At 40.8% G+C, this 27,552-nt stretch overlaps 1 protein-coding gene across 2 annotated transcripts; it reads left to right on the top strand.

Annotated features, from left to right (window-relative positions):
- Window positions 1–1,153: 1,153 nt before the first annotated feature.
- Window positions 1,154–27,459, top strand: TMC3 (transmembrane channel like 3). Of its 2 annotated transcripts, XM_052808736.1 has the most exons (22): window positions 1,154–1,385; window positions 6,017–6,160; window positions 7,498–7,573; window positions 10,550–10,631; window positions 11,339–11,445; window positions 12,425–12,523; window positions 12,617–12,759; window positions 14,802–14,949; window positions 15,874–15,917; window positions 16,083–16,230; window positions 17,009–17,118; window positions 17,274–17,352; window positions 17,850–18,089; window positions 19,704–19,832; window positions 20,509–20,576; window positions 20,806–20,934; window positions 21,728–21,838; window positions 22,361–22,486; window positions 23,901–23,979; window positions 24,177–24,219; window positions 25,266–25,563; window positions 26,293–27,459. In XM_052808736.1, exons 1-22 carry the CDS (start codon window positions 1,276–1,278, stop codon window positions 27,131–27,133), a joined length of 3,354 nt encoding a protein of 1,117 aa, XP_052664696.1. In that variant the 5' UTR covers window positions 1,154–1,275; the 3' UTR covers window positions 27,134–27,459. The 2 variants fall into 2 exon arrangements, with proteins under 2 accessions (XP_052664696.1, XP_052664697.1); XM_052808737.1 differs by lacking the exons at window positions 1,154–1,385; window positions 7,498–7,573 and having other exon boundaries at window positions 6,044–6,160.
- Window positions 27,460–27,552: the final 93 nt, after the last annotated feature.

Below are 27,552 nucleotides of genomic sequence, written 5' to 3'. Positions count from 1 at the left end.
ATGCACATGAATACTTTGAGTGAGTTAGGAAGTTCATGCCCATATGATGCTAGTTAATGACGTGATAATAAGTAAGCATCATACAATAGGCACTGAGTGCGTCACTCCTGTGAAATGCAGAAATGCTATCCCTATTTAAGGATGGCAAATCAGGCATAAATGTGCAAGAATTTGCCCCAGGACATACAGAAAGTGAGAGATAATAGTTATTTAATACAGGGTCCTCAAGTTCACAGCACCAGTCCATTTATTGTCTTGTAGAGTGATTCTCTGTGTTAAATATACTTTTAGTATCTATTAAATTAATTTTGTAATAAAATTCCTTAAGTAGTAGAGCTAAAGAAATGGGAAATGAGCATCAGATGGTGATGTTTTCCAGCATTTTAGCTCTAGGACTAACCATTATTGTTATCTATAATCTAGTCAATGATTATCGTAAATGTTAAAGATGATACGGTAATGAGTGGAATTGAACATAATTAAGACACCACAACTATCAAGAAAAAGTTAATTGCTTGGTAATCCGTACTCGTCTGAATAGCAGGTACTTTGATACCTCCAAGAGAAAAGCCATCAATTTAGGTGTAAGGACTGGAGGTCATACTGAGAGGTTGGGGCCGGACCCAGGAAAGCAGCAGCAGCAGCAGCAGCAGCACGTTCTGCCGGGGCTGTCCTACGTGAGAGGATCTGGAAGTCCTGCAGAAGAATGACATCAAATTTTTCTCTGTCAGTAAGGGCCCAGATGCGAACTGTCTTGCTTTACCCGAGCAAGAACGTCCTCTCAAGCAAAGATCAACAGCCCGTCCAGTGCATTCATCGGAAACTTCACCCGGAGCAGGCCGGCGTGGTGCGGTGGGATGGCGCTTCGAGGGAATACCTCATCCGTGACAAGAGAAACGTGGCTCTGAATTAAGGCCGGCAGCTGGCCCACCCTTAGGCTCTGCTCCCTAGCTGGCTTCGGGGCACCTCGCCTGAAGTCGCCCTGGCAGGGGCTGCCGTGCGCTGCCGCTTTAAGGCGGGCGGGCACCGCCGGCCGGCGGCTCCTGCGGGCCGCTGGAGCGCCGGGAGCCAGCCCCTGCCCGGGAGCCAGCCCCTGCCCGGGAGCCAGCCCCTGCCCGGGAGCCAGCCCCTGCCCTGCCCTGCCCGGCGGGGCGCAGCGGCGCTCGCTGTCTCCGCTCCAGAACGTTTGGCTGCTTCGGCGACAGCGCGCCGGCGAGCCAAAGGCTTCCTTCTGCCGTCGCAGGCTTTCACCCGGTGCGGGCGGCAGATGCCACCATGGCAGCGGCAGCGGGCTCCGCTGCGGGAAAAACTGGCAAGTCCTGCAAAAAGTACCGAACGGTGAAGCGGCACGCTGGCATCTACACCTACCAGGAGCCGCCCCACAGGTAAGAGACCCTCCTCTCTCCTCAAGTGCAAATCTGCCGTATCTAGCGCAGACGCGGGAACCTTGTCTTCTCACTTCAGTTTAGACAAAGTAACACGCTAACGTGGAAAGGAGCGTGAGAAAAACCACCCTTCTCTCTATGTTTAGAAGTATTTCCAACCTCTTTGGGTTTTTCTTTTCACAAAAGTCATGTTTCATACTGCAGCATAAACACTGTACGTAAACAGTGTCGCTCCCATGAGTTCAGTGTATAGCAGGGTAAGAAATCTCTCTATACTTCCCCTGTGTAATTATACGTTTCCCTTGAATGGCCCCTGTGAGCGAGGGGACAGGACTGTGGACCGATGGATCAGTGGTCCGATGACGTACGTCCTTTGAATGTTCTTACAAGGCATGGTTTAGGTTACCGTTTATTTCTAAGTGATTAAAAGGTGTTGCTTTTTCAGCAAAACTGCAGGGAACTTTCCCAACAAGTACATAGCAATACAATTAGAAAAATTCCTGGCTGGTGGTTGTTGCAGTACTTCAGATCTCTTCATTTTATTCGGGGGAAATGGTTCACCACGGGTTTTTAGACCTAAGCCTCTGCAAGACTGAATATTCTTGCCGTTTCATATACAACTCTGTTTCAAAGGGGTAATTGCAAGAGCCGTAGCTTAGCAAACGTGGTGACAGCATCAGAAAAGATGATTTAATAATCATCCACAGAAATCTGCATCAAAGCACATGAATCTTTTTACACACAGACGAGTAATTCTTGGTGTGCGGGGTCCCACGCTCCCGTTCCCCTCAGCAGGGAACAAAGGGCGACCTCGATCTAAGCATCTGCTCTCCCCATTCTAACAAGAAAATATTTTATCATTATTACAATCAAAATAAAAGGCCAACACCACGTGGTGAATAAATGAATGTTAAGTGCTCTTGCTGGAAATGTTCAGACAGCACTTTGTTCTAGAAAAATATACAGTGTCTTGCTAGTATGATGTACAAGCTGTATGGCTGGAAATGCTCGGAGAGGACAGACTGGGATGCGTGGTGGGGAGCAGGGATAATTTATGACTGAGCAGCAAGCGGTGGGGAGGAAAAGAGGCACATCCTGGAGATGGGGAAATCATCCTAATGATTCATCAACTTTAAAATAATAAGGTCACGCTAGTTCCCTAATTCACTGCTGTTACGTTGCTCTAATAGGTTGGATGCTGTACAATCAACAGTTTGCTGGGGCCTGGGTAAAAGACATTACCAGGAAACTCCCTGGTCTGGTTCGGACCTCTGATTATTACCCATTGCTAGTTGTGCAGGTTGGCAGTGATGAGATTGCAGAGAGGAATCCAAAGGCAATCAAAAGGGATTTCAGGGCACTGGGACGATTAGTAGAAAGATCGGGAGCACAGGTAGTGTTTTCCTCAATCCCTTCAGTGGCAGGGAAATACACTGAAAGGAACAGGAAAACACACCTGGTCAATACGTGGCTCAGAGGCTGGTGCCATCGGTGGAATTTTGGGTTTTTTGATCATGGGGAGACTTACACAGCACCGGGCTTGCTAGCGACAGATGGTGTCCAGCTGTCTCATAGGGGTAAGAGAATCCTTGCTCATGAGATGGCAGGGCTCATAGAAAGGGCTTTAAACTAGGTTCGAAGGGGGCAAGGGATAAAACTAGGTGCACCAGAGATGAGCCTGGGAGCAGCATGCCGATGTTAGGGGTGGATTCGATGACCCAGCTCAAATGCATCTACGCCAACGCACGCAGCATGGGCAATAAACAGGAGGAGCTGGAAGCCATTGTGCAGCAGGATAGATATGACTTAGTCGCCATCACGGAAACATGGTGGGATGACTCCCATGACTGGAGTGCTGCAATGGATGGCTACAAGCTCTTCAGAAGGGACAGGCAAGGTAGAAGAGGTGGTGGGGTGGCTCTCTATGTTAGGGAATGTTTTGACTGTTCAGAGCTACACGATTCTGATGACAAGGTGGAGTGCTTACGGGTGAGGATGAGAGGGAAAGCCAATAAGACAGATATTGTGCTGGGAGTCTGTTATAGACCACCTGACCAGGTTGAAGAGACGGATGAATCATTCTACAAGCGGCTGGCAGTAGTCTCAGAATCGTGTGCCCTTGTCCTTGTGGGGGACTTTAACTTTCCAGACATCTGCTGGAAATACAACACAGCAGTGAGTAAACAATCTAGGAGGTTCCTGGAGTGTGTGGAAGATAACTTCTTGACACAGCTGGTGGGTGAGCCAACCAGGGGAGGAGCCTTGCTAGACCTGTTGTTTACGAACAGGGAAGGACTGGTGGGAGGTGTGATGGTTGGAGGCCGTCTTGGGCTTAGTGACCATGAAATGATAGAATTTTCAATTCTTGGTGAGGCAAAGAAGGTGGTCAGCAAAACCACCACTATGGACTTCCGGAGGGCTAACTTTGGCCTCTTCAAGGCACTGGTTGAGAGAGTCCCTTGGGAGACGGTCCTGAAGGGCAAAGGGGTCCAGGAGGGATGGACATTCTTTAAAAAGGAAATATTAATGGCTCAGGACCAGGCTATTCCCATGTGCCGCAAGTCAAACCGCCGAGGAAAACGACCGGCCTGGCTGAATGGGGAGCTTTTGCTAGGACTTAAGAAAAAAAGGAGAGTTTATCATCTCTGGAGGAAAGGGCAGGCAACTTGGGAGGAGTACATGGATCTTGTTAGATTATACAGAGAGAAAATTAGAAAGGCGAAAGCTCAGCTAGAACTAAATCTGGCCACTAGTGTAAGGGACAACAAAAAATGTTTTTACAAATATGTTAACAGTAAAAAGAATCCCAAGGAGAATATCTATCCTTTAATGGATACAGAAGGGAATGTAGCAACCAGTGATGAGGAAAAGGCCGAGGTACTTAATGCCTTCTTTGCCTCAGTCTTTAATAGTGAGTCCAGTCATCCTCAGGGTACTCCACCTCATGAGCTGGAAGGTAAGGATGAAGAGCATAACATACCCCCCTTAATCCAGGAGGAATTAGTTAGGGACCTGTTACGCCATCTGGACACTCACAAATCTATGGGACCTGATGGGATCCATCTAAGAGTACTGAGGGAACTGGCTGAGGTCCTTGCCAAGCCACTCTCTATCATCTATCAGCGTTCCTGGTCAACAGGGGAGGTCCCAGAGGACTGGAGGCTTGCCAATGTGACTCCCATTTATAAGAAGGGTCAGAGGGAGGATCCGGGGAACTACAGGCCTGTCAGCCTGACCTCGGTACCGGGAAAGATTATGGAACGGTTTGTCTTGAGAGCACTCACACGGCAGCTCCAGGATAAGAGGGGGATCAGGCCCAGTCAGCATGGGTTTACGAAAGGCAGGTCCTGCTTGACCAACCTGATCTCCTTCTATGACTGGGTGACCCGCCTAGTGGATGAGGGAAAGGCTGTCGATGTTATTTTCCTAGACTTCAGCAAGGCCTTTGATACTGTCTCTCATGGCATACTCCTGGAGAAGCTGGTGTCTTGTGGCCTGGATAAGTGCACTATTCACTGGGTGAAAAACTGGCTGGATGGCCGAGCCCAGAGGGTCGTGGTGAATGGGGTGAAATCCAGTTGGCGGCGGGTCACGAGCGGTGTTCCCCAGGGCTCAGTGTTGGGCCCTGTTCTGTTTAATATCTTTACCGATGATTTGGATGAGGGGATTGAGTGCACCCTCAGCAAGTTTGCAGACGACACCAAGTTGGGAGGCAGGGTCGATCTGCTTGAGGGTAGGGAGGCTCTACAAAGAGATCTGGACAGGCTGGATCGATGGGCTGAGGCCAATTGTATGAAGTTTAACACGGCCAAGTGCCGGGTCCTGCACTTCGGTCACGGCAACCCCATGCAGCGCTACAGGCTTGGGGAAGAGTGGCTGGAAAGCTGCCCGGCAGAGAAAGACCTGGGCGTGCTGGTTGACAGCCGGCTGAATATGAGCCAGCAGTGTGCCCAGGTGGCCAAGAAGGCCAATCGCATCCTGGCCTGCATCAGGAACAGTGTGGCCAGCAGGAACAGGGAGGTGGCTGTTCCCCTGTACTCGGCACTGGTGAGGCCGCACCTCGAGTACTGTGTTCAGTTTTGGGCCCCTCACTACAGGAAAGACACTGAGGTGCTGGAGCGTGTCCAGAGAAGGGCAACCAAGTTGGTGAGGGGCCTTGAGCACAAGTCTTATGAGGAGCGGCTGAGGGATCTGGGGTTGTTCAGTCTAGAAAAGAGGAGGCTGAGGGGAGACCTTATCGCTCTCTACAACTACCTGAAAGGGAGTTGTAGTGAGGAGGGTGTTGGTCTCTTCTGTCAGGTGTCTGGAGATAGGACAAGAGGAAATGGCCTCAAGTTGAGGCAAGGGAGATTTAGGTTAGATATTAGGAAAAATTTTTTTACTGAGAGGGTTGTCAAACATTGGAATGGGCTGCCCAGGGAAGCGGTTGAGTCACCATCCCTGGAGGTATTCAAAAAGCGAGTGGATAGGGTACTCCAGGGCATGGTTTAGGGGGCGTGGTTAATGGTTGGACTTGATGATCTTGAAGGTCTTTTCCAACCAAAATGATTCTATGATTCTATGATTCTATGATTGGAATGGGAATAATTTGTCTTGTTTTTCCTCTTGTGGGGTGTGTGCTGGGCTGCCAGCAACTCGGACGATGACATCGGTGAAGAAAAGGCTGAGAGCCATGACCCAGAGCAGATCTTTCAGAACATCCAGTACCAGAAGGAGATTATGTCCAACATCCGCTGCCGGCCGTGGCCTATGAGGCAGAAGCTGAGGGCGCTCAGGTAAGGGTGTTTGCATGAAAGCTTTCGGGCTTACTGACTGTGACAGTGCTTCCAGCCTCAGAAGTTTCTCAGTGTAAGCTGGAAGGGATTATGCACGGAAATGATTAAGAGCTGCTAAGAAAGCATGTCATGAGGATGCTCTGATGAGATCGGAGAGCCAGCTGAAGGCAGCAGCCTCGGGGTGGAAAGTCTGTAGGTGAAGTCGTCTCCTGTGTATGCCTGTGGCTCCCTTTAGACAGTCACTGTACAGAAGAGAGCAAGAAATCACGCTTTGGCTATTAACTATTAAAACAGTGTGTCAGCTGTTCAGTCATCTAAGGAAAGGCTCTTGGTAATGCTCAGTAATACATTTTTAAGCTAAATTGTTTCACTCTGTCCCAAAAAGGAAAAACGGTTTGCCATTTTCAAGGTAATTGTATGTGACGATTGCATGGTATGAGAACAGAAGCTGGTCATAATCTTCGTGTAATATATTGTAAATGGCAGTAAATACTGGATGCTTGTAGGTTTAAAAGGTACGTTCAGTGTAGTAATAGCATTTCACATCTCAAGACTGCAATTATTATATTAAGAATTCCAAATTTACAATGAAAGAGTGGGTGCCTAACCCTTTGGGCTACCTCTCTAAATTGTGTCAGGTCTTTCACAGCATGATCTGTTTGGGGGTTCCTTTATTTTACCTTTTCACCTGGCAACTTTCTCTTAAAACCCTGTATGATGCTAGGATGGCATTTTAGTCACGAGGAATCCCTACCAGTAGTAGACCCCTTGTGTAATCTTGGAAGCAAAGAGATATTTTTCTCTCTTAGGCAGAGTTTGTGACTTGCTGCCTTCCTGTTCCTGTTGATGAGATTTTGGTGGTCCCCATCCACCTTCTGCTGAGGTCAAAGACCTCTGCACATGACCAGATGAATATGCACTTCTTTGCATATTACAGGAGCGCTACGCCATATTTGCAGAAGACGTGTTAGTATCCACATGAGATTAGCCAGACTGTAACGTGGATCTTTTTATCTTAGTCATTTGGGTTGCGCCATTTTAAAAGAAAGACTTTGAATCAAAAGGACAGAGAAAAAAAATAGTGGAATAGAAAACTCTCCCTGCAGTCAAAGTTTTGAATGCTGAGTTTTCTCAGGCAAAATTCTCAGTGGTTTTAAAGTGTCAGTAAAAACCTCAATAGGAAAAGAGGCAGCTTTGCCCAGATAAGGATTTTATGGTGAGACAGTCCACAATTGTATTTCAGAGCATTTGACAACCTTGCTAGTTGCTGCTTGTGTAGAATAAGGGGTTCTGAGTAACAGGATCAATGTAGAATGAACTTCCACCTTCTTGTGCAGACAGGCGAAGGAGATTGTGCTGAAGTATGAAGGGAGGCTCACTAGAACAAGAGGTTACCAAGCTGCTGGTGCAGAGGTAGGGCTGCTTTTTCTTAAATTACAGCTTTTTCTATACCAATAGTCTTCTGCAGTTTTCATTCACAGAAGAGCGTGTTTGCTATGCAGTCCTGATCTCCAACTCAGGAACTCTGTAGAGGGAGGTAAAAGCAGTTAAGAGCTGCTTTTTTTTTTTTTTTCCTTTTCTATTGTGAATTTAGTTATTACAATTTTGCAGACTAATTTGATGTGTTGAGGGATGGATGTTCTTCTATTAACGCAGTATAAGCTTCCTTCTCAAATAGTCTACAAATACTGTTGCCTGCTACAGGGGATGATGGGAATGGGATACCAACAACACGATGCCAGTATTCTCTGAAGAGCTATTTCACCAGACTCTGGGGCCACAGTTCAATAGTTTAGTATGAAAAATGCGTCTAGCTTTTAGTTTGGAATACAATCCTACAATAGCTTATGGTAAATACATTGTTAAAGAAAGGTTTTGCTTGCATAATACTCAAAGAATTTGAATCTAATCTTAGCAAATCTACTTACACCACTGAAAATAGACCCTGGCCCTAATTTCTGGAAAATAATAACATATAGGAAATTGTCCCTAATATGCAAACAACAGAGAAGAGATCTTCAGTCATCTAAGCAGTCAAGAATATTTTTGTCATAATGAGTAGAGTTTTAATGAGTAACTTATCTTAATTCAAAAAGGCAGGGTTGTAACACTAAAATAGAACGCTATGCATTTTATTTATGTGAACAAATTAAAGACTGCATACGCGTATCTCTCCTTCTGTTATGTTGGCCCACAGCAAAGGTTAAAACTACTACTTTCCAAGGTAGGAAAGAGTAATTTTTCCTTGTTCTGCTTTGTGTGTGTGGCAAATGCAGTGAAAGTAACAAATGCTGTTAAAATACTGGGTTTTGCCTTTGACTTGAGTGGAACTAGGACGTTGCCTAGAAAGAGAAGTGCTAAGGGTCTGCAATACGTGTCAGTAAATCAGAGATTGGGTTCATTACTTGTTCATATTCCCCTTCCTATAAAAAAGAGGGAGGCTTTCATCTTAGAGTTCACAACGAATAAAAGTTTGTATCTAATCTAATTGCCTTTATTGTGTGTATTTGCCTGAAGATATTCACAGGGATATAATTCGGCAGTCAATTAGCACCACTCATTATGTGTAGGGGAACCGTTGTCTTTTTTCCTACCACAAATTAGGGAATATAGCCTTTACATCAGGGCTAAATTCAGCAAATGCAACAGAATGAGCTGCTTTTTTTTTTAATTGGAACGGCTTCATTTTCACATATTTTCTCAGAAAATAGCATGGCAACCAAGGAGACAAAAATTGTAGCACAGCAAAACAAGCACTACATCATCAAAATGAAGAACTCAATGGTTGAAATGTGCTAAGAACAAAATGCAGCTGTAAGTGTATACATTTTTAAATAAGTTTTTAAAATTGGCAAAATACCCACTGTTCATAACTGGGCAATCCGTTCATGTTATTATTTATGAAAATTGAAGTTAAAATACCTTTTATTGTTTTGACACTGAAAGCATTTTTCCTTTTCAGTTCAATTATTTTAGATTTGCATTGTATTTTTTACATTTGTAGTTAATGCCAGATGCCCATACCCTGGATTCTAAGAGTATAAATTATCTGTTCAGGTATGCAGTAGGCAGGAAAAGAGGCGATAGCTGTCTAATTATAATTTTAACAAATACTGCTCCCACATGGACAGCTTTGTATACTTTATAAATCTGCAGAACAACTGGCACAAGCTGCTTGCTTCCTTTCTCAGCCTTGTGAACCCTGTTTTGAAATGAAAGTAGCAGCCCCAGCAATTCCCATCCAATTCCCAGCATCTACAATTTCTTTGTTTAATTAAAATATTTCCCATTCATGCAATAAAATACCAATACCACCATAAAAATTAATTAACTTTGGCCAAAGACATTGATGATATATTCAGTAATTAAAATGTTATTTACTCCTCTTCGGTTTTGGAAGATTAGATTACGTGATACAATATTGACCCTGCTACTGCCTAAAATATAGGGGTTTTTTAATATCTAGTTGTACTAAAAATACTTTATAGTGCATGATATACAAATATTATTTTTCTGTCGATACTGTAAAGTTATAGGTCTAATTCAACAAATCAAAAACTGCACTCAGTTTTGCACATGCAGACTTTTTTTCTTCTCCCACATGCGTATGCACACCCCACTGTGTGCAGCAAGATGCTTTCCTCTGGCCAGGTAAAAAATGGAGGTTGAATAAAGACTCTACAAAATATAACCACAGGTTTTCTCCAGGTGTCAGCTGTAACACACAGAGCTGAGAATATAGTAGTTGAATTTTCTGCTGTTGAATACAAAAGCTTATTTTTCCTCTAAGAAAATTTCTTCTAAGGCATTATGCTTCTCTTAAATTTGAAGTTAGTTGTCTGTTCATTTGTTTGTCCTTGAAATCAAATTTATTACGTGTAGTGCAGCGGGATTGCCTCATAAATTACACAGAGGCTAGGCGTCCCAGCAGTACCCAACTTGGATGACTTCTGCTGCCCGGAGCTGCTGCCTGGCCCTTCGCTGCAGTTCCTCCCCTCCGCAACCCCCAGCCATGGAGAAGGCGACCAGGAACGGTGCCCGTTGGCTTCCTTCTGTTGGTTCTTCAGGGTCTTTCTGTGTAAAAGATGTAGATTGGTGGCTCCTGACTGTACCCTCAGAGGTGTATAAAGGGCTCTCTGTCTCGTCTTTGTTGCCTTTTGGCTGGTAAGCAGAGTCAAGGACTCCAGTGCCCCCCACGTTTTGTGTGTTTCTAAAACCCACCGTGGTTTGCTTTACCCACAGACATGCTCTAAGATCTTAGTAGTTAATGTTTGTAATATTTCTTGTATCACAAGATGAAAGAAACATGAGCAAAATACTCTGCATTTCTATTTTTATTTTTTTACATGCAGAAGTGTCGTATTTCTCATGTCTCTGCTTTTTTCTCAGCTATGGAGGAAGTTTATTCGACTTGCATATAATTTTGTGGTAATCTTTATTCCTTGGGAAATGAGAATAAAGAAAATTGAGAGTAAGTATAAAGATTTAATGGTATTGAACAGTAAAGCACTTGCTAAAATGCTGAGTCTTAGGGTTTATTTTTGAATTTACTGAATTAAATAATATTTGGGGGAGACTTAAATGCAAACTTTCAGCAGTGGCATTATCATTTAAAATTTTGCTTTTTCTTCTTTTCCTGGTGCCTTAGACACTGTGCAGTTCTGATTTATGGTCTTAGTGGGGGGTAACTTTTAAAAAGTCAAATTTGTCCCATTGTGGTTCTGAAAACGCAGCAAGATTTGGTTACAGTTTATCACAGTCCGTAGGGCAGCAGCCTCAGGCCAACATCCCCAGATCTGCCCAGGGTTAAGCGTGGTTGTAACCTATGTCACCAGCCCTTGAGTCTTTGAATTGAATTAAAGCAGCCCTTAACATTACCTCAGCAGTCAGGTCATGCCTCTGTGCTTCAGTGGTAAAGGAAAAGGGATGCGTGATGCCACCCAGCTTAGCAGCTTCTGGAGTAAATGCTGCTGGTAATCATGAGACTTCCCCAACGGAGTTTGTGTTGGAATTACATCTTTCTCAATGACATGTTAACATTTTCTCTATTTTGCTCTATACCCTGCATGAATAAGAAAGGCTTTTCTTTTGTTTTATTATTCAAATAATACTTCATGAATAAATGATGTGAGCTTTTATAGACTGTGTAGCTCAGATAACTATTTTCTGTGGTTTAAGGTCATTTTGGGTCCGGAGTTGCCTCTTACTTCATCTTCCTGAGATGGCTATTTGGAATCAATATTGTACTTACCATAATGACAGGAGCATTTGTAGTCTTACCAGAGGTAAGAACATGTTGTTAATATTTACAGAAAAACGCTTACTGTTGCACTTTCCTTTCTGAATTAAACAAATGCCATGCTTAAAGGCATACATCAATTTGAAATGCACAATTTAAAATGAATTATTTAAAATAAATTCCCCTATTAAGAGTTTTTTTACTGCCAAAGGATAAGAGATTTTTGCTATTAGTGTTAGAGATGATATTTTGTCAACATGGTACTAATGCTTTTATAGAATGTGTTTGTATCCAATTACTAAAATGGAGAACCAAATCCTAAAAGCTGTAGTTGGTGTTGAGTATGCTCAAGTCCTGTTAGTGTCGTTTACAGGCAGAAAAACATAACATCCCTCTCCAGACTCTGGATTATTGTCCATTAGAAAATATTTTCTAGAAGTTCTGAACAGCCACAACTATGTTTAGTTCTTGCATGCAAGTAAGGCTTTTTGTTAACTTTGTTAAATTATTCATAAATATTATTTTGCCTCATCTAACCTGTGCTTTAATAACATTATCAGAAAACATGGGAATATCTGATTTTTTCTTCTCATTGGCTAAACTAAAAAAGAAAAAGTAAATACACCCCAAACAAACAAAAAAGTAAACCATGAAATAAAAAAGGTATTCACTTTCATTTTTTACTTTTTTAAGGAAAAGTAGATTTAGTCTTGAAATACCATTTTGAGATCAAACACTGTCATATGTAATTTAAAAATTCTTAAATTAAAACAAACATAACTTTTAAAGCTATTTTGTTAATGGTTTCAGTTGATCTCTCTTTTCATTTCTCAGTCATTTTGAAGATGTTTAGTGGAAAACGAATGCAGGATTTCTCATGGAGTTTCTAGTTTAGGACGAGGAATGACCTAATGCTTGCTATCCTGATAGTATCATCCGTGCGGGCAGCTCTTGGTGGGTTCTGCTGTGCAGCCCCAGGTCAGATGGGCTCACACAGCTTCTGAGACCTTTTCTCTCTTTCCCAGCTACTGGCCGGAGCACCTTTCGGCAGCACGGTCAGCAAGACCATTCCCAAGGAGCATATTGCATCTGCTCAAGACCTGGACACCATCTGGTCACTAGGGGCAAGACTAAAACCACTCTTTATTGTTTTCCCTATTGCTGTTCTGTTGTAATCATTAGTTACTGTTCTTACTTACGGGCTCTGGTCTTTGCAGGGCTACCTCCAGTACTCTGTTTTGTTTTATGGCTACTACGGTCATGACAGGAAGATTGGGAAAGCTGGATATCGGCTGCCTCTTGCCTACTTCCTTGTTGGAATGGCAGTGTTTGCTTACAGCTTCATCATTCTCTTAAAAAAGTAAGACTACCCATTTATTGCTGTTCATAAGCTTGTGTGTTCAGGCAATCGTTAATGGTGTATTTATCGCATTTCCTCTGTATTTATTTTGCATAGTTGTCCTGGTTTCAGCTCGGGTAGAGTAAATTTTCTTTCTGATAGCTGGTATAGTGTTATGTTTTAGATTTAGTCTGAGAAGAACATTGATAACACACTGATGTTTGCAGTTGTTGCTAAGCAGTGTTTACACTAAGTCAAGGATTTTTCAGCTTCTCATGCTCAGCCAGCGAGGAGGCTGGAGGGGCACAAGAAGTTGGGAGGGGACACAGCCAGGACGGCTGACCCAAACTGGCCAAAGGGGTATTCCATACCATATGATGTCATGCCCAGCACATAAACTGGGGGCAGTTGGCCTGGGGGGTGGATTGCTCCTCAGGAACTAACTGGGCATCAGTCGGCGAGTGGTGAGCAACTGCATTGTGTATCACTTGTTTTGTATATTCCAATTCTTTTATTATTGTCATATTATTATGATTTTCTTTCTTTCTGTCCTATTAAACTGTCTTTATCTCAACCCACGAGTTTTACTTTTTTTCCCAATTCTCTTCCCCATCACACTGGGCAAGGGGGGAGTGAGCGAGCAGCTGCGTTGTGCTTAATTGCTGGCTGGGGTTAAACCATGACAATAGTTCTATTAATTTGTTCAAGTCTGCTAATATCAGGGAGGCAGACTGAGTTTAATTCTAGCTTGCTCTTTATCTTGCTATCATTTATCTTCTCTCTTTCTTCAGTTTCCCAGTCTATAAAAGGAGGGCAGCAGAGAAGATGATCTGTGTGCATTGTGTTTGTGTAGTGTAAGGGCCGACACTCATGGAAATCCTTTCTGTTTTCCTCTTTTCTGGTATAAATATTGCTATGACAGAAATTTATATTTTAAGTGTAATGCTTTCAGCATTATTTTTCCCATCTATTGAAATACAGATATTAAAATACCATCCTAGATGTAATATCATTTGCATTGTTTCAGCCAGTATGTGGCATCCCGTTTGAATGTAAGCTTAATTTCTTTGCTGTTCAAGGGCCAGGAGTAGGAGTTACTCAGCAGAGAGAGCAAGACTGCTAGCGCTGACCATAAATCCAGGAACATGCAATGCTTGGAGAGGGACAAGGTCACTCTGTCCTCTCCTGATTTGCTTTCCCTTCCCTTCTGGATACCTATTTATCCAGCACAGTACAGTCCAGGGACATTTTTACCACTGCCTATAATAACTCTGTTTTGAAGCCGAACCTTCCCTTTTCATTTATTTTTATTCTACCTGCTGGTTTGTGCCAAGGGTCACTGATATGTTTGACACTGATCTACGCATCTGCAGTTTCTGGATACGATTAGCTCTTCTCCTGATTTAGCTCACTGACTCTTTGCTTAGTTGCTTACAGTTCCCCTTTTAACATTGTCCTTTTGGATACCCTTTCTTTCATAAGCTATTAATCTTCTTTTCATTTCTTACACTTTGCAATATTTGCCGTCTTGCCTATCTGAGATGAGTAGGTGGGGTTTTCTTTCTTTTTCCAAGGTCTGTAAAATGGCACTGGGTTTCTATTTGACAATAATGTATATTTTGAGGGTGAAAACATACAGAAAACAAACAGATCTTGTGCATGATCACTAGTTTTGCCAAACTAGCTTGTAATCACAGTAATAGTGATCTTAGTGATGGTATCTTCCAGCTGGATCCTACCTGGAGATTGTAAAACTGAAATACATTTAAGTCCACAGCTCTAGTGACATTTATTTGCTGTATTCGTCAGCTATAAAGAATGTAAATATTAAAATGCCCTTCCGCAGTGAGTCACTTCTGCACTAGAACAGAAGTGAAGTTCATGCTCTGAACCTCACCCTGTTTTATTTTCTTCAGAAAGCTGCCAACAATGACACTAACTGCTGCAAACTTTTGGTAGTTCTAAAGGCGTAGACATCTAAAAACTATGAAGCAAACCAGTGATTTCCTTCATATTCATCTTCACACATTAACAACAGTTGAATATTTGTTACTTTTTTACAGAATGGCAAAGAACTCAAGAATGAGTTTAGCAAGTGCCTCTGATGAAAATTACACTTTCTGTTGGAGACTGTTCTGTGCTTGGGACTATTTAATAGGAAACCCCGAGGCTGCAGAGAGCAAAGCTGCTGCCATTGTTAATAGCATTAGGGTGAGCAACTGACCTTCAAATTATTTGGAGTTGATTTGTTTGTTATTCTGTAAGTCTTTGTTCTCATTCCCTTGCATTTCCTATTGGGTTTTGGTATTCATTTACAGATCTGTTTGCCTAGGGGAGGGCTGGTATCATATCTCTGTGTGGTATTGCAGCCACATCATACTTGCTGACACTGTCATTCTGTCCCAGCAAGGCTATTGTGTTCTTCTTCAGAAGTGTTTTATTTAATGCCACTGTATATGTGACAAGAAGTTAGATAACTAGAAACAAATTTGCTTGTGATGCAATTTCATTGAGTAATAGAATCAAATTCATGTTAACGGTGTGAAAACACTCATTTATTTCAACTCTCCATAACAAATGGTCCAGGGACATCCTACAGCGCTCTCAATATTAGAAAATTGCTTTAAATACAGATGTTTTCCATTTAGAATTTAAGAACAGATGTGATTTTCATCAGAAGTAATTTCTTTCCCCAATTTGGTGTATACTCATTAAGTTATTGAATAAAATTACTTCAAATTGTATCAAGGATAAATTAATAAGCTATGATATTTAGTTATTATGAAGATAACTTTTGACAGTTCTGTATTATATTACTGACACATAGGTTCTATAGGCACATCCTGCAAAAACATCTGTTAGTGTAAACCTCTGGTTGCATCCCATTAAACATGCATGACTGAAAGTGAACAAGTATTTGATTACTGTGCATTTGTTTCTCAGAAATGTCCTTCACTATTTAAGCTCACTTATCACTCCTAAATCTCTGTGCATAGCAGAGAGGTATTTATCTACTTGCACTTCCAGGATGTGAAGTTTTTTATTAGTACACTTGATACCTTCTGTGAAAGATATGTGCATTATTATTATTTTTGCTGAACACTATTAAAATGATAATGCTGTGTTTCTTTCAAGGAAGCTATACTGGAAGAGCAGGAAAAGAAGAAAAGCAAAAACTTGTATGTATATAAGATCAGATACACTTTTCAAAGCATTGTTTCAATGCAGATAGCAGTACTAATCTGCTTGTCTCATACTTCTAAAAACCACGTTAGAAAAGACCCCTGGTGTCATAAGACAACCTACTGTATTGGCTGTGTCTTTTTTTTTTCTTTTTCCCCCAGAGCAGTGACTATAAGCTTAAGAATTATTGCAAACATCCTTGTGCTTCTCTCGCTTGCTGGAAGTATTTACATCATATACTTTGTTGTGGATCGATCCCAAAGGTTAGAGCGCACCAAAAAGGAATTGACTCTTTGGGAAAAAAATGAGGTACACTGTCTTTATGCCACCTCTGTGCTAGAAGCAGGATTATTGTCTCAGGGCTCTCTGTAGCAACGGTGTGCACTGAGGCGTAAATTAGAAGAGATTAGCCAGGAGGAATGAGAGGGCAGAGCGGTGGTTACCTGGATCTGTCTTCTCACACTTGCTCCCTCTGCTCTACAACAAGGTGTTAGCACAGCTGAAGTGGGCAGGGGGATGTTGCAGGTCCTCATTTCACAGACTGCAGTTCTAGCTGGCCCCTATTTTGTGAGGACAAAGCATAAAGTCTCCTGTCACTTACAAATATACTTTTGCACCCATGATTGAGCTGAGTGAACACTGGGCCAATGGACTAGAAAGGAATCAGCTTTGACAATAGCTATTGATTTCAGCTGGGGGATACTGAATGTTCTGTGAATATTTGCATTCACAGGAATGAGTGGATACTGAAGGTAGGAAGTGAATAGGTACGGAGAAGCTACTCATCCATTTCAGGGGAAGATGCTGGCTTCATATTTCCCACATGTTGAGTTTTTATTTTAATTAATACAGTAGTAACTTTAAAGCTATAATGTCCAGACTAAGATTCCTGAGTGGTCTTCCAGATCTGTAATTTTGGATCATAACTACTGTTATTACTAATGTCAATAATAACTTTTTAAAGCATCTCCTCCAAGAAAAGCAATCACCAAAGCATGTGCATCAGCAGTATTTCAATCAGCACTCAAGGTACCACAGAAGGTCTATGTGAAAAGCCACACAAATGCTGTGTCTTTCTGTTCTGTAGGTAAGCGTAGTTGTGTCACTGATTACAATGATTGCACCCTCTGCTTTTGAACTTGTGGCAGCTCTGGAGATGTATCACCCAAGGACTACTCTTCGCTTCCAGCTTGCCAGGTATGGGCATTATGCAGTGTAGAAAATATGTGGGAAGAAAGGGAGGAAGAGATGTGTTCTGGTCATGTGTTTTAGTCGAGCCAAACCAGAGAATGTATGAGAAGCTGATGGGATAACAATGCCAATTACCTGTACCTTATTCTTCTTGTTTTCAGGGTTCTTGTTCTATACCTGGGAAACCTCTACAGTTTAATCATTGCTCTCCTGGATAAAGTGGACAGTATGAGCGTCACTGTAAGTTTAACTTGATGTTTTCTGATGTGTAAAGCTAGTAGACTTTATAGATAGGATTCCATTTATTGTGATCATATATGAAGTCAGATGAAAATTTGTTTGAAATTGATTAAAACACATTACAGTTTGATAGGATTGTAAAGTTAAGTTTAGTTTGTAATGCTGATTTACAACTATGTGTAGTTTTTTAGGGTAACTGGATCTATTTGACTGCTGATGCAATACGATGAATAGATTTCTGTGCATTGCTAAACTATTTAAAAAAAAAAAAAAAAGCCATCACTTTAGGCCAAATATTTCCAAGTACCTAAAATCAGCTTTCATTACTGTCCTTACAAATTCCATCTGACTCCGTACATTGACACCTACTTAAGTCACCTAACTGCTGCTGGAAAATACATGAAGATATGTCTCTCTGTTTGTACACTGTAGAAGGCACAAACATCTGCATGTATGTACAGTTGAAAAAGTAGCTTTCGGGACATTTATTATTTCAGGACTCTGATGTTAATACCAATGCAAGTAATTCTACCGCTGCCTTAGCAACCAAAACTCTTTCTAAAGAAGACAATTTATCTACAACTATTCCTAATGTACAAATTAAGAGAAACAGCATTGTCACATTGGAAGGGAGTCGCACTCAAGGCTTGACAGTCTCTGACTCACTGGTTAACAAAACAGCTCCCTTTAACGCCCGGAACCCACAGGATCAGTGCTGGGAGACATATGTTGGTCAAGTACGTAATTGTTCTTATGTTGTTCTTGTAATTGTTCTTATGTTTATTTGACAAAAAATTAAAATAATATTGCACTGTATTCAATTTTAGAGCTTTTCTTTGTATAAATTCCAGAATTTAGCTAAGGATTGTGTAGAAAAAGTAAAGACTACACGAAGTGATATGGCCACAGATACAAGCTTTGTTTTTTGTTCAGTATCTACAATGTGTTCAGTGTTGTACAAATGTTCTTTTGCCAGGCTTCGGTCTCTGTCTTCAGCTCTGCACAGGCAGATCTCTACAGATGTGTGATACAGATCCTGTTTTAATAGGATACATCCTATTAAACTCATACAGAGAAACAAGACTATAAAAATATATAAGCAGTAACATGCACCCTCTGCAGATTCAGATTGCTGCCTGGATAGATGGGGATGCAGACCCGAGCCAAGCATGGGACTGTGTGCATGGTCATCTGTATAATATCTCTGAAGTCTCTATTCATTCTGCCTCAGTATATCACTAGAGAATCAAGTATTCTCCACTTCTTCAGAGAGAAAGAGGACAACAACAAAAGGTTTCAAAATACTGTCAGCTCGTAAGAACAAAGCCACTTGGGTGGTAGCACCATGTCTGCATGTTCCCACAGCTAGGTTGCAGAAAATCTGCAGACTTAACATGACACTTTTTGTTTCCCTACGTGGGAAGCATACATCATTTGTGGTCTTTACTTTGAGTGACTAGCAGTGGCACTAACACACACAGAGAGAAATTTTAATCACGCAAAATTCAAAAGATGCCATTTGATCCCAACGTACTTTGGTCTCTGTCAGTGTTGCACTTTTTGTCTAGGCCGCTAGATTGAGAATGATGCTAGCGTGCTCCGGACTTGCTGAGCTCCTTGTTCCAGAGTGAGCAATATGAAAGGTCTTGTTTGATCATCTGGAGCAAAAGACCCCTCCTAGGTTTATTAGCCTGACTTCCATTCTTGTATGCCCTTCACCCTATTGCACAGTCATCAGGAAATTTTTAGACTCGGTGTTCATGGGGTTTTTTGATTGTTTTATTTTTTCCCCAAAAGGGGCTAGAAATGTTTAGAATTGAATCTTTTCTATTAATTGTACATTTTTAAAGCGCAATTAAATATAGGATAACCCCATTCATTTGTAAGCACTAAACAAGTTTCTTTTATGGCTTGATGATCCTACTGCCATTGGGGTTTGGTTTTGTATGAATAATAAGCATTTCTCATTGTGAAGCACTTAGCAAGTATGTATTACAACAGTCAGTATAATAAAGGATTGGATACAATAGAAAAACCAACCCATTTAAGTTTATCTAGATAAATTTTCAAAACAGTCATTAAAAAGAAAGCTTGAAGCCATCATGACCAGAGTTTTATTGCTGCAAGCAACAGAAGGCACACTGGAAGCTTGATTATATTTGTTCTCTTTGCTAGAATAAAGACAAGTAAGGGAAAAGTCAAACAGGAAAAAGGAAATAATTTATATATGCAAATCATATTTTATAAGGATACTAAGCTTGAACCAAAATACAAGCACAAATGCAAAAGAGCCAAATGCAGTCTATTTGCTTCCAGAATTACTCAGTATGTGTGAACAATATGTATTTCAGGAGATGCTAAAGCTTTCAATTATCGACATGATTTTCACAGTCGCAAGCATCCTGTTAATTGATTTTTTCCGTGGACTGTGTGTTCGATATTTAAGTGATTGCTGGTGCTGGGATCTAGAAAGCAAGTTTGTAAGTATAGTCTTTATTTTATCAAACTAAGATGCTGAAGATGGGTAGGCTCCTTCCCTTAGTACTGAATGTCCTTAAAGCCTTTCAACAGATAAATAATTTCTTGGTAGCACACATCTATAAAGGCACAGCTCAAACTGAGTTTAAATTGGAGGGCACAGGGTAAATGCTGAGATTGGATGTTTTTCTCAAGCCTACTCCCATGGCTGGGGTGCAACAATCTTTGTCTTTCCCAAAATGAGATCATGGAGCAATCCCAGAGTCGAAGATGAGACAGAGGGCATGGAGTTTCTCCCCACATCCTCTTTTCTGTAGCTGTAACATCTATCCATAATGTAGACAGTGGTCCAAGAAACAACAATCAAAAGCATATAGCCCTTTAAGAAAATTACGGTGAGTAATATTTGGTTAGGAAGAAGCTGTTGGCATGAAAGGCTGAGGACTGTTCTTTGTCCTTAACTAAAGAAGTGAAGTGAACTAGAGAGGAATTAGTTTATTTAATCCCCTGCTGCAGAGTAGGTTTTACTGTGTTCCCACTGCCTGCCAAAAGCTGGTATTTGATCTGGATGTTTCAGGCTGTGTGCTGTCTGCAAACTGATTCAGTCAAATGCTTCTAATAAATGATCTGAAAAAAAGATTAAGACAAAGTATTCATCCTACACTGTGTTTCTTGTAGCCAGAATATGGAGAATTCAAAATTGCAGAGAATGTATTGCATTTGGTCTACAACCAAGGAATGATCTGGTATGTAGTCCATAAGAGATTTTTCTTGTCCTTTGTTGGCTGATTACTAAGGCAATCTAATGATTTCCAATTAAACTTATTCAGGTAGGATACTGGTAATGCAGTCTTTTATACTTTATTATAATAAGAGATTGTCTGCTGATAGTGAGTTGGTTTTTACCTGGTTTTTTCTTCATATGTTCTTTTGCTTCTGGCAACACTGAGCACTGACATGATATTATTCTTCCAGGATGGGAGCTTTCTTTTCACCTTGCTTACCAGCATTCAATGTTCTCAAGTTGATTGGACTCATGTACCTGAGGAGCTGGGCTGTGCTAACGTGTAATGTACCACATCAGCAGGTTTTCAGAGCATCTCGGTTAGTCAAAATAAGAACAAAAGAAAAAGAATAAATCAAATGCAGACAATGGAAATGTCTTCTGTGTATAGGAACACAATGACAGGAGATATTAGCTCTGAAAGTTAACAGTCAAATTTGAGAGTAATACTGATAGCAAAGGTCTGTGAAAAAACCATAATTACTGAGAAACTGGAGGGTTTGTAAAGATATGCAAGAACTGAAAAATATGTCAGGGAATATGTGGCCTAACATAAATGCTTTATTTCCCTACAAATCTGATTGAGCACAATAACCTACAGGTGTTAACTGTTGCAAGTTCTATTTCTTGATGTTTCTTTTTTTGAAAGCTATGAAGTACCTGCTTTTGTCTGTTGCGTTGCACAACAGATTTCCCCATTTTTCTTCTATCATGATGAATATCTTGTTTACTCAAAATGGAAATAATTTAGGGCATCATTAATTCTTAAGAGTCAGTTATTTCTAACATGTTTTGAAGATGAATCAGCTTCTGCCACTGTTCTTTTCCTCTGCCAACACAACCGGGCAGTAAGGTCAGTTTTTACAGAAGGGTGCTATAAACAGTTCCCTCGCTGCAGCAGTGGTATCTGGAAAGCAGTGCAAATAAGATTTTGATAATTAAGTCTGTTTAAACTGGCTCTGTTCATACTTTCTAATCATGGCAGAATGATTTTGATCTTTCAGAAATTTAGATCTTGAACTTGTTAGGTAGACAGAGAACTTGCACCTTTTATGTTGCCTCTGTTTTTCTCTCTGATTAGTATAATCTGAAACATGTTATGCCTTCTTGCAGATCCAATAATTTCTACTTGGCCATGTTGCTGTTCATGTTGTTCTTATGCATGTTACCAACAATTTTTGCTATTGCCCGATATAAGCCATCTTTAAGCTGTGGTCCCTTCAGGTAAGTTACAACGGACTAATGAAAATTGCAAAGATTTTATTTCACCCTCTCGTGATAAATTCATCAGGGTCAATAATACCCAAATTATCAATTAAAAAAAATAATTGATAGACAGGACAATGTTTTTCTGCTGCCAATATTTTTCAGTTAAGATTTAATTAGGCAAATATGTCAATGTTCTGAGTGAGGCTTGACATTTTGCTTTATATACATGGCTCTGTTATTTTATGTTTACATACTGTAATATGCCACTGAGCAATCTGGCACACATCATCGTCTTGTGTCTCAACTTAAGCACCCTCCAAGCCTGGCCAATGCTTTTGTGCTTTGGAAAAATTGTCAAAAAGCAAATAATGAATGAGTTGCTTTTATATTTTTTTTTTTTTCCCTTTCACTATACTGTTCCAAAGCACTTTTGGATGAAAGTCCTTGTTTATTCAGTGCAACACTGCTTAACAAATTGATGTACCTAGGATTTCTTATGACTTAATTTTACCTTTTTTTTTTTTTTTCCTCTTGCAGTGGACAAGAAAAAATATATGATATTGTTTCTGAAACGATTCAAAATGATTTTCCCACATGGTTCAACACAGTGATTACTTACATCAGCAGTCCTGTGGTTGTCCTCCCTGCACTACTACTTTTATTGTAAGTACTTTGGTTTTCACAGGCAGGTTAAATTGATTGTATTAATACTGGCCTTATCTCTGGAGAGTCAAATGTTGATGCTGAGGAACAAACACTGCATTATTGTAATTTTATTAAGCATATCTGAAAAAAACCCACCTTATTGAATATGCGGTATATGGATCAGACAGGAATGAGAGTATGTTAAACAGACTGTCATCACGTTTTCAAAAGGAATTTCTTGTTCTGGGATACTGTGTTAGAGCAAGTTCACTATATTGTGTCAAGGCTTGCAGCGCTTCTGGTTCCAGGAAGTTTTAAGATCCTTCTTCCCTCTCAAGAGCTCCTCAGAAATTAATTTTCCATTTCCTCAGGGTCATTCATTCAGTTTATGATTGTGAACAGGGCTCAGTCTATCATTTAAAGAAGCTACTCAGTCATCCTGATTTCTGACAAGATAAATCAATTATGAAGGTCTGCTCTTAAGTGTTAATGTAATATAATTTGCTGCAGACTTTCCAGTGGAAGTCCTTTCTTACTCTGGTTTCTAAATAATTGTTCACAGCTGGGAATTAATATTTATTTTGAGCTGTTTGAAATTCACTTTACTTCTATGAAGTATCATTTGTCTTGCATGTACCTTTGCATCATTTTTTTCCATATAAACTACAGATGAATGCAGTTTGGCCCAGCAGTGGGCTTTTCAGGCAAATCAAAAAGTCCGAAGCAATGCTTCCTATTTGTAACTTTTTCCTCAAAGGTCCCAGCCATGTAAATATGAACATATCTTGAAGGTCTTTTCCAACCGAAATGGTTCTATGATTCTATGATTCTATATTTACAAATATAAGTAGATCTATTGACTGCTTCAAACTGATGGCTAAGCACATGTGCAGATGTTTGTGGTATGAAGCCTAGCTATAAGACTTTACTTCATCTGAAAGCTAGTGTAATCCATTATGTCAAGCCAGATCTGATCTCAGCTGTGCCAGTGTAAACAAGGCCTTATCCAGTCAGTCAACAAAATTACATTGGTATGAGTGTGCAAACTCAGCTGTAGTTCTGGTGTCTCTCTGCCATAACCTTGGACTGGGAAAAAAAAAAGACAAGAAAATATTTATCAAAATTTTCGTTATAAGCATGTCCAGAATGTAAACAAAAAAAAGCTAGAAATGCACCCAGGGTTACATGCACAATGGAAAGACCTGCAAAAAGCACAGGCACAATTGGAACTGCTGTTAATTCTGGTTTCAGTGTCATTTCTTTCTTTCATGTATGTTTGCTTGAAAGAAGGCTGTGTTCCATTATCAGTTATAAAGGAAATGCTACAAAGCAGCAACTGAACCTGTACATCATTTTGATGACCTATAAACCCTCAAAGAAAAAACTGTCAAGAATGTTTGAAATGACTTGTAATCACCTGTTTCACTTCTAGCATGTTAATCTATTACCTACAAAGTATTGCAAGATCATTAAAATTCACCAACAATCAACTGAGAATGAAGATCCAAACAGTAAGTACAGCACAAAGCGCTTTTACATGCAATTTGGTGGGTCTTCAGTAAAGTACTAGCCCAATTAAATCTCTGAAGTCACTTTCAGTGTTTCACAGTTTAAAACCAATCCTGTATTTTTCATCCTTACACAGCAGTATATTTACTCTCTAATCCATAGTAATTTACTGCTTCTCATTCTTCTGAATGTATTTTAGGAAAGAACTGAAGATAAGAAAAAGGTAGTTCAGATGGCAGTAGGTAAGTTGGTGAGCTTTAGAAATGCCACTATTCATAAAGCATTTGGATGCAAAGCCATTTTGATTTCTCATACACATAGGGAAGTTCAACTACATTTAAAAAACCTGTATTTCCTGTTTTTAAGCTCAGCCTGACTTAATCTTGGCAGCACTGAAAGACAAGGTGTGTAGTTTATACCTAATTTCTGCTGGGATCTTTGGACTGGGTATGTTCCTGCTTTTACCACTAACAGGGCAGAACCTGGGAGGCATCTCTGATGATTCAAATCATGTCAGACCTTGCATAAAATTCAGAGGCTAGTAGGCAGAAAGGAGGAAGGGAATGGTCCCTATTCTTTGACCTGCGATGGTTGAATATTTAATCAGCAATGAAAAGATTTCAGACTTGTCTACTGTGCCTGAGGGATTTTGAACCTGCACCTTCCACTTCTCAGATTTTAGCAACGAGAAACCATAGAAAGGATGCCATCCTTCTAATACCTCCCAGTGAAAGGAACAAGTAAAAATTTGCCAAGCCAAAGGGAAGACAGGATTCAGTAGCCTTATGGCTAGATCTTAATGCTACTGTGACCCCCTTAGAGCTCTCCAGTGGACATGTAAATGGTGAAATACCTGATATATAGCAATATAGTGATCAGGATTGACTAATAAGGGTAATAAGGTATGTGTCCTAGTTGGACCAGCACAGTCACTGGAGCCAGTTTGCTGAATGGGGCCACCTTCATATTGGAAGTGGTGTACATTGTGAACTGAAACGGGACTCTTGAAGAGGCATTGGCTTGTTGTTCATTTTGGAATCCTACAGTGCAATGTCTAGTGTTTTTGCTATGTTCCCCAACACCACACCTGCCATGTACCATAGTATGCCGATCCACCCCTTTATCACCATGTCTCCCTGTGTGACACCCGTTTCTCTTTTCTGAACACAGTGGGGTTCTGTTGGCATTGGATGTCCTGACTGAAGGGTGAATTTGAGCCACTGCATTTACACAGCAGCTTCTAAATTTAGAAACCTGGACAGTTCCTGTAATAATTTCTGTTTTCTAGCCCGAATCCAAAATCCGGATGGGAATGACAAGAGACCAGAGCAAGAAAGTGATATTATCAGCCAGGAGTCTTCTGTTCGGTCCTCAACTCCCCGAAAGAATGGCAGTGTCTTGAACTTTGAATCTCCTGTGAGCAAAGGCACCAGAATACAAACCATTTCCCAGTCTGTGCCCCAAACCGTGCCCTCAATTGATGTTGCAAGACCTGTCAATGCAACTCCCACGACTTCAGCCTCTTTAACGCCAGCTCCCTCAGTATCAAGTGTACAGAAACCAAGAAATGATAATATCACAAACAGGTAAGACTGCTTTGGTTTTGAAATGGCATTTCTTCTAGCAGCTCCATGACATACCTGTGTTTATTTACAAAATAGATGTGTATTCAGACTGCCTAGAGCAGTAGAACAGCTGAGGAATTTTTTAAAAGCAGATTCAATTATGGGTACTATTCAGATTGCTGGTGACACCACCTCCTTAACTTTCCCTTAATTGAGTTTATAAAACTTTTGAAATCATGTAGCTGATGGAGTTTACACACACCTCAAGCAACGGTAAACACTAAGCTTTCCCTCAAGCATATAACTAAAATAGTTTGTGCAGGATACTGTTTACATGAACAAGACAAACACAGTAAGAGTGAAGGAACTCTATGCAGAATGCCTTGTAGGACAACCAGTTTTGGACATCAGCAGACTGATGCTTTAAGCTACCTGTTGGTTTTTTTCCGAGTGATCAGATAAAGAGCATTTTTAAACAGTTCTCAGAATAATAAGAAAACAGAACGGGAACGTAACTTGAGAGGTCAATTGTCTGCTGCCTTTTCCCAGGGAAGAACAAATATATCTCCTAATTTCTAGGGTATGTTTCTCAAACTGTTCCTAAATACTTGGATCAATGGAGATTCTGTAATCTCCACCCTTACAATCTAGTCTTTGACTTTCCAGAGCAATGAATCTTTTATACGTTTTAACTACATTAATAGATAAGTGTGTATGTCAATATTTCCTTACTTTTTTTCCTTCCTAAAGGTACCCAAGTGTTGTGCATGGGAGTGCAAGTGAGCTCTGTAAAACAAAGCCCTACATGCAAGTGACTTTCAAAAAGCACACTGAAGATGTTCATTCTGAGCCTCTCTTCAGAAAAGGGATTCGACAGGTAAATCCGGATGCCCTTGGGGCAGGGGCTCCTGTTTTTGTGGGACGTAGACCATATGCTACCAGGTATTTTCTTGTTAATGAAAATGAGTCCCGCAAAAAATCAATCCATTCTACCTCCCGACTGCAAAGGCACTTCAGAAAAGGCGAATCGGGAGACATTATTGAGTTGTACCCACGCAATGTCAGAAGATACGTGGTTCGAACACCACACCAGATGTATTCCCCTCATCCCAGTGAAGATGAGGAGGATGACGAGGAACTTGGGAGAGAATTCATTACCAGATCCCATCGCCCTCGCTCACTGTCTGATCTTCGCCCAGCACCACGATTTTACATTGGGGAACGTGCTGATGGCCACATTCTTATGAGCAAGGATCTAGCCAGAGTGCATTACAAATCCTGGGACGATGGTTTTGAGCTAGACATGGACAGGCCTCCATATGCTTACAAGAAAGTGCACCTGAACTATCCTGAGCCACGTGTGAAACCAAAATCAAAGCAAAAGCTGGAGCAATCTCTAACAGAATCCGATTCTATTTCCGTTGAATCCAGCAGTGATCCACAGAACAGCAGCAATGACCAGTATATCCAGGTCATTCATAGCAAGGAAAAGTATCCAAAACCTGGGACAAAACTCACCAAAAAGAAATCAAAAAACAGTGTTGATCTAAATATGTCTGAGTCTAATGAACTGGTATGCTCAAATGTCTGAGAAAGCACCCCAACCTTTTTGTGTTTTCAACTGGTGTACGTGCATTTGTTGTACTTGCTGTTTGAGGTCTATCAGAATAACTACGACATAGTCTTTGCGACAACAGTGTATGCAGCCACTCAAGGTGGGAAAAGCATAGTTAGCCTTGTGTTTTGCTGTTAACTGTACCTTGCTTTAATATCAAAACTGATACACTGCAAAATTTGGAAGAGAAAATTATTCTTGCTTATTACTTACTGTCAGGCTGTTAAAAACCAAAAACCCCACCTACTGGTAAATCAAAAGCAATGTACTTGGGGCACTTTAATTAAACCGGTACAAAAATATGTCAGATGAGGCTCTCTTTGACGCAGTCACAGCTAAAGATGCTTCCACTGAATAAATTCAGCAGGTAATCAGCTTCCTACAAATAGAGTCGC

This window comes from Harpia harpyja, chromosome 14 (assembly GCF_026419915.1).
Source record: "Harpia harpyja isolate bHarHar1 chromosome 14, bHarHar1 primary haplotype, whole genome shotgun sequence".
Taxonomy (NCBI): Eukaryota; Metazoa; Chordata; class Aves; order Accipitriformes; family Accipitridae; genus Harpia; species Harpia harpyja.
Note: the sequence above shows the minus strand (reverse complement) of the source record. Positions and strands in the feature narration are given on the sequence as shown.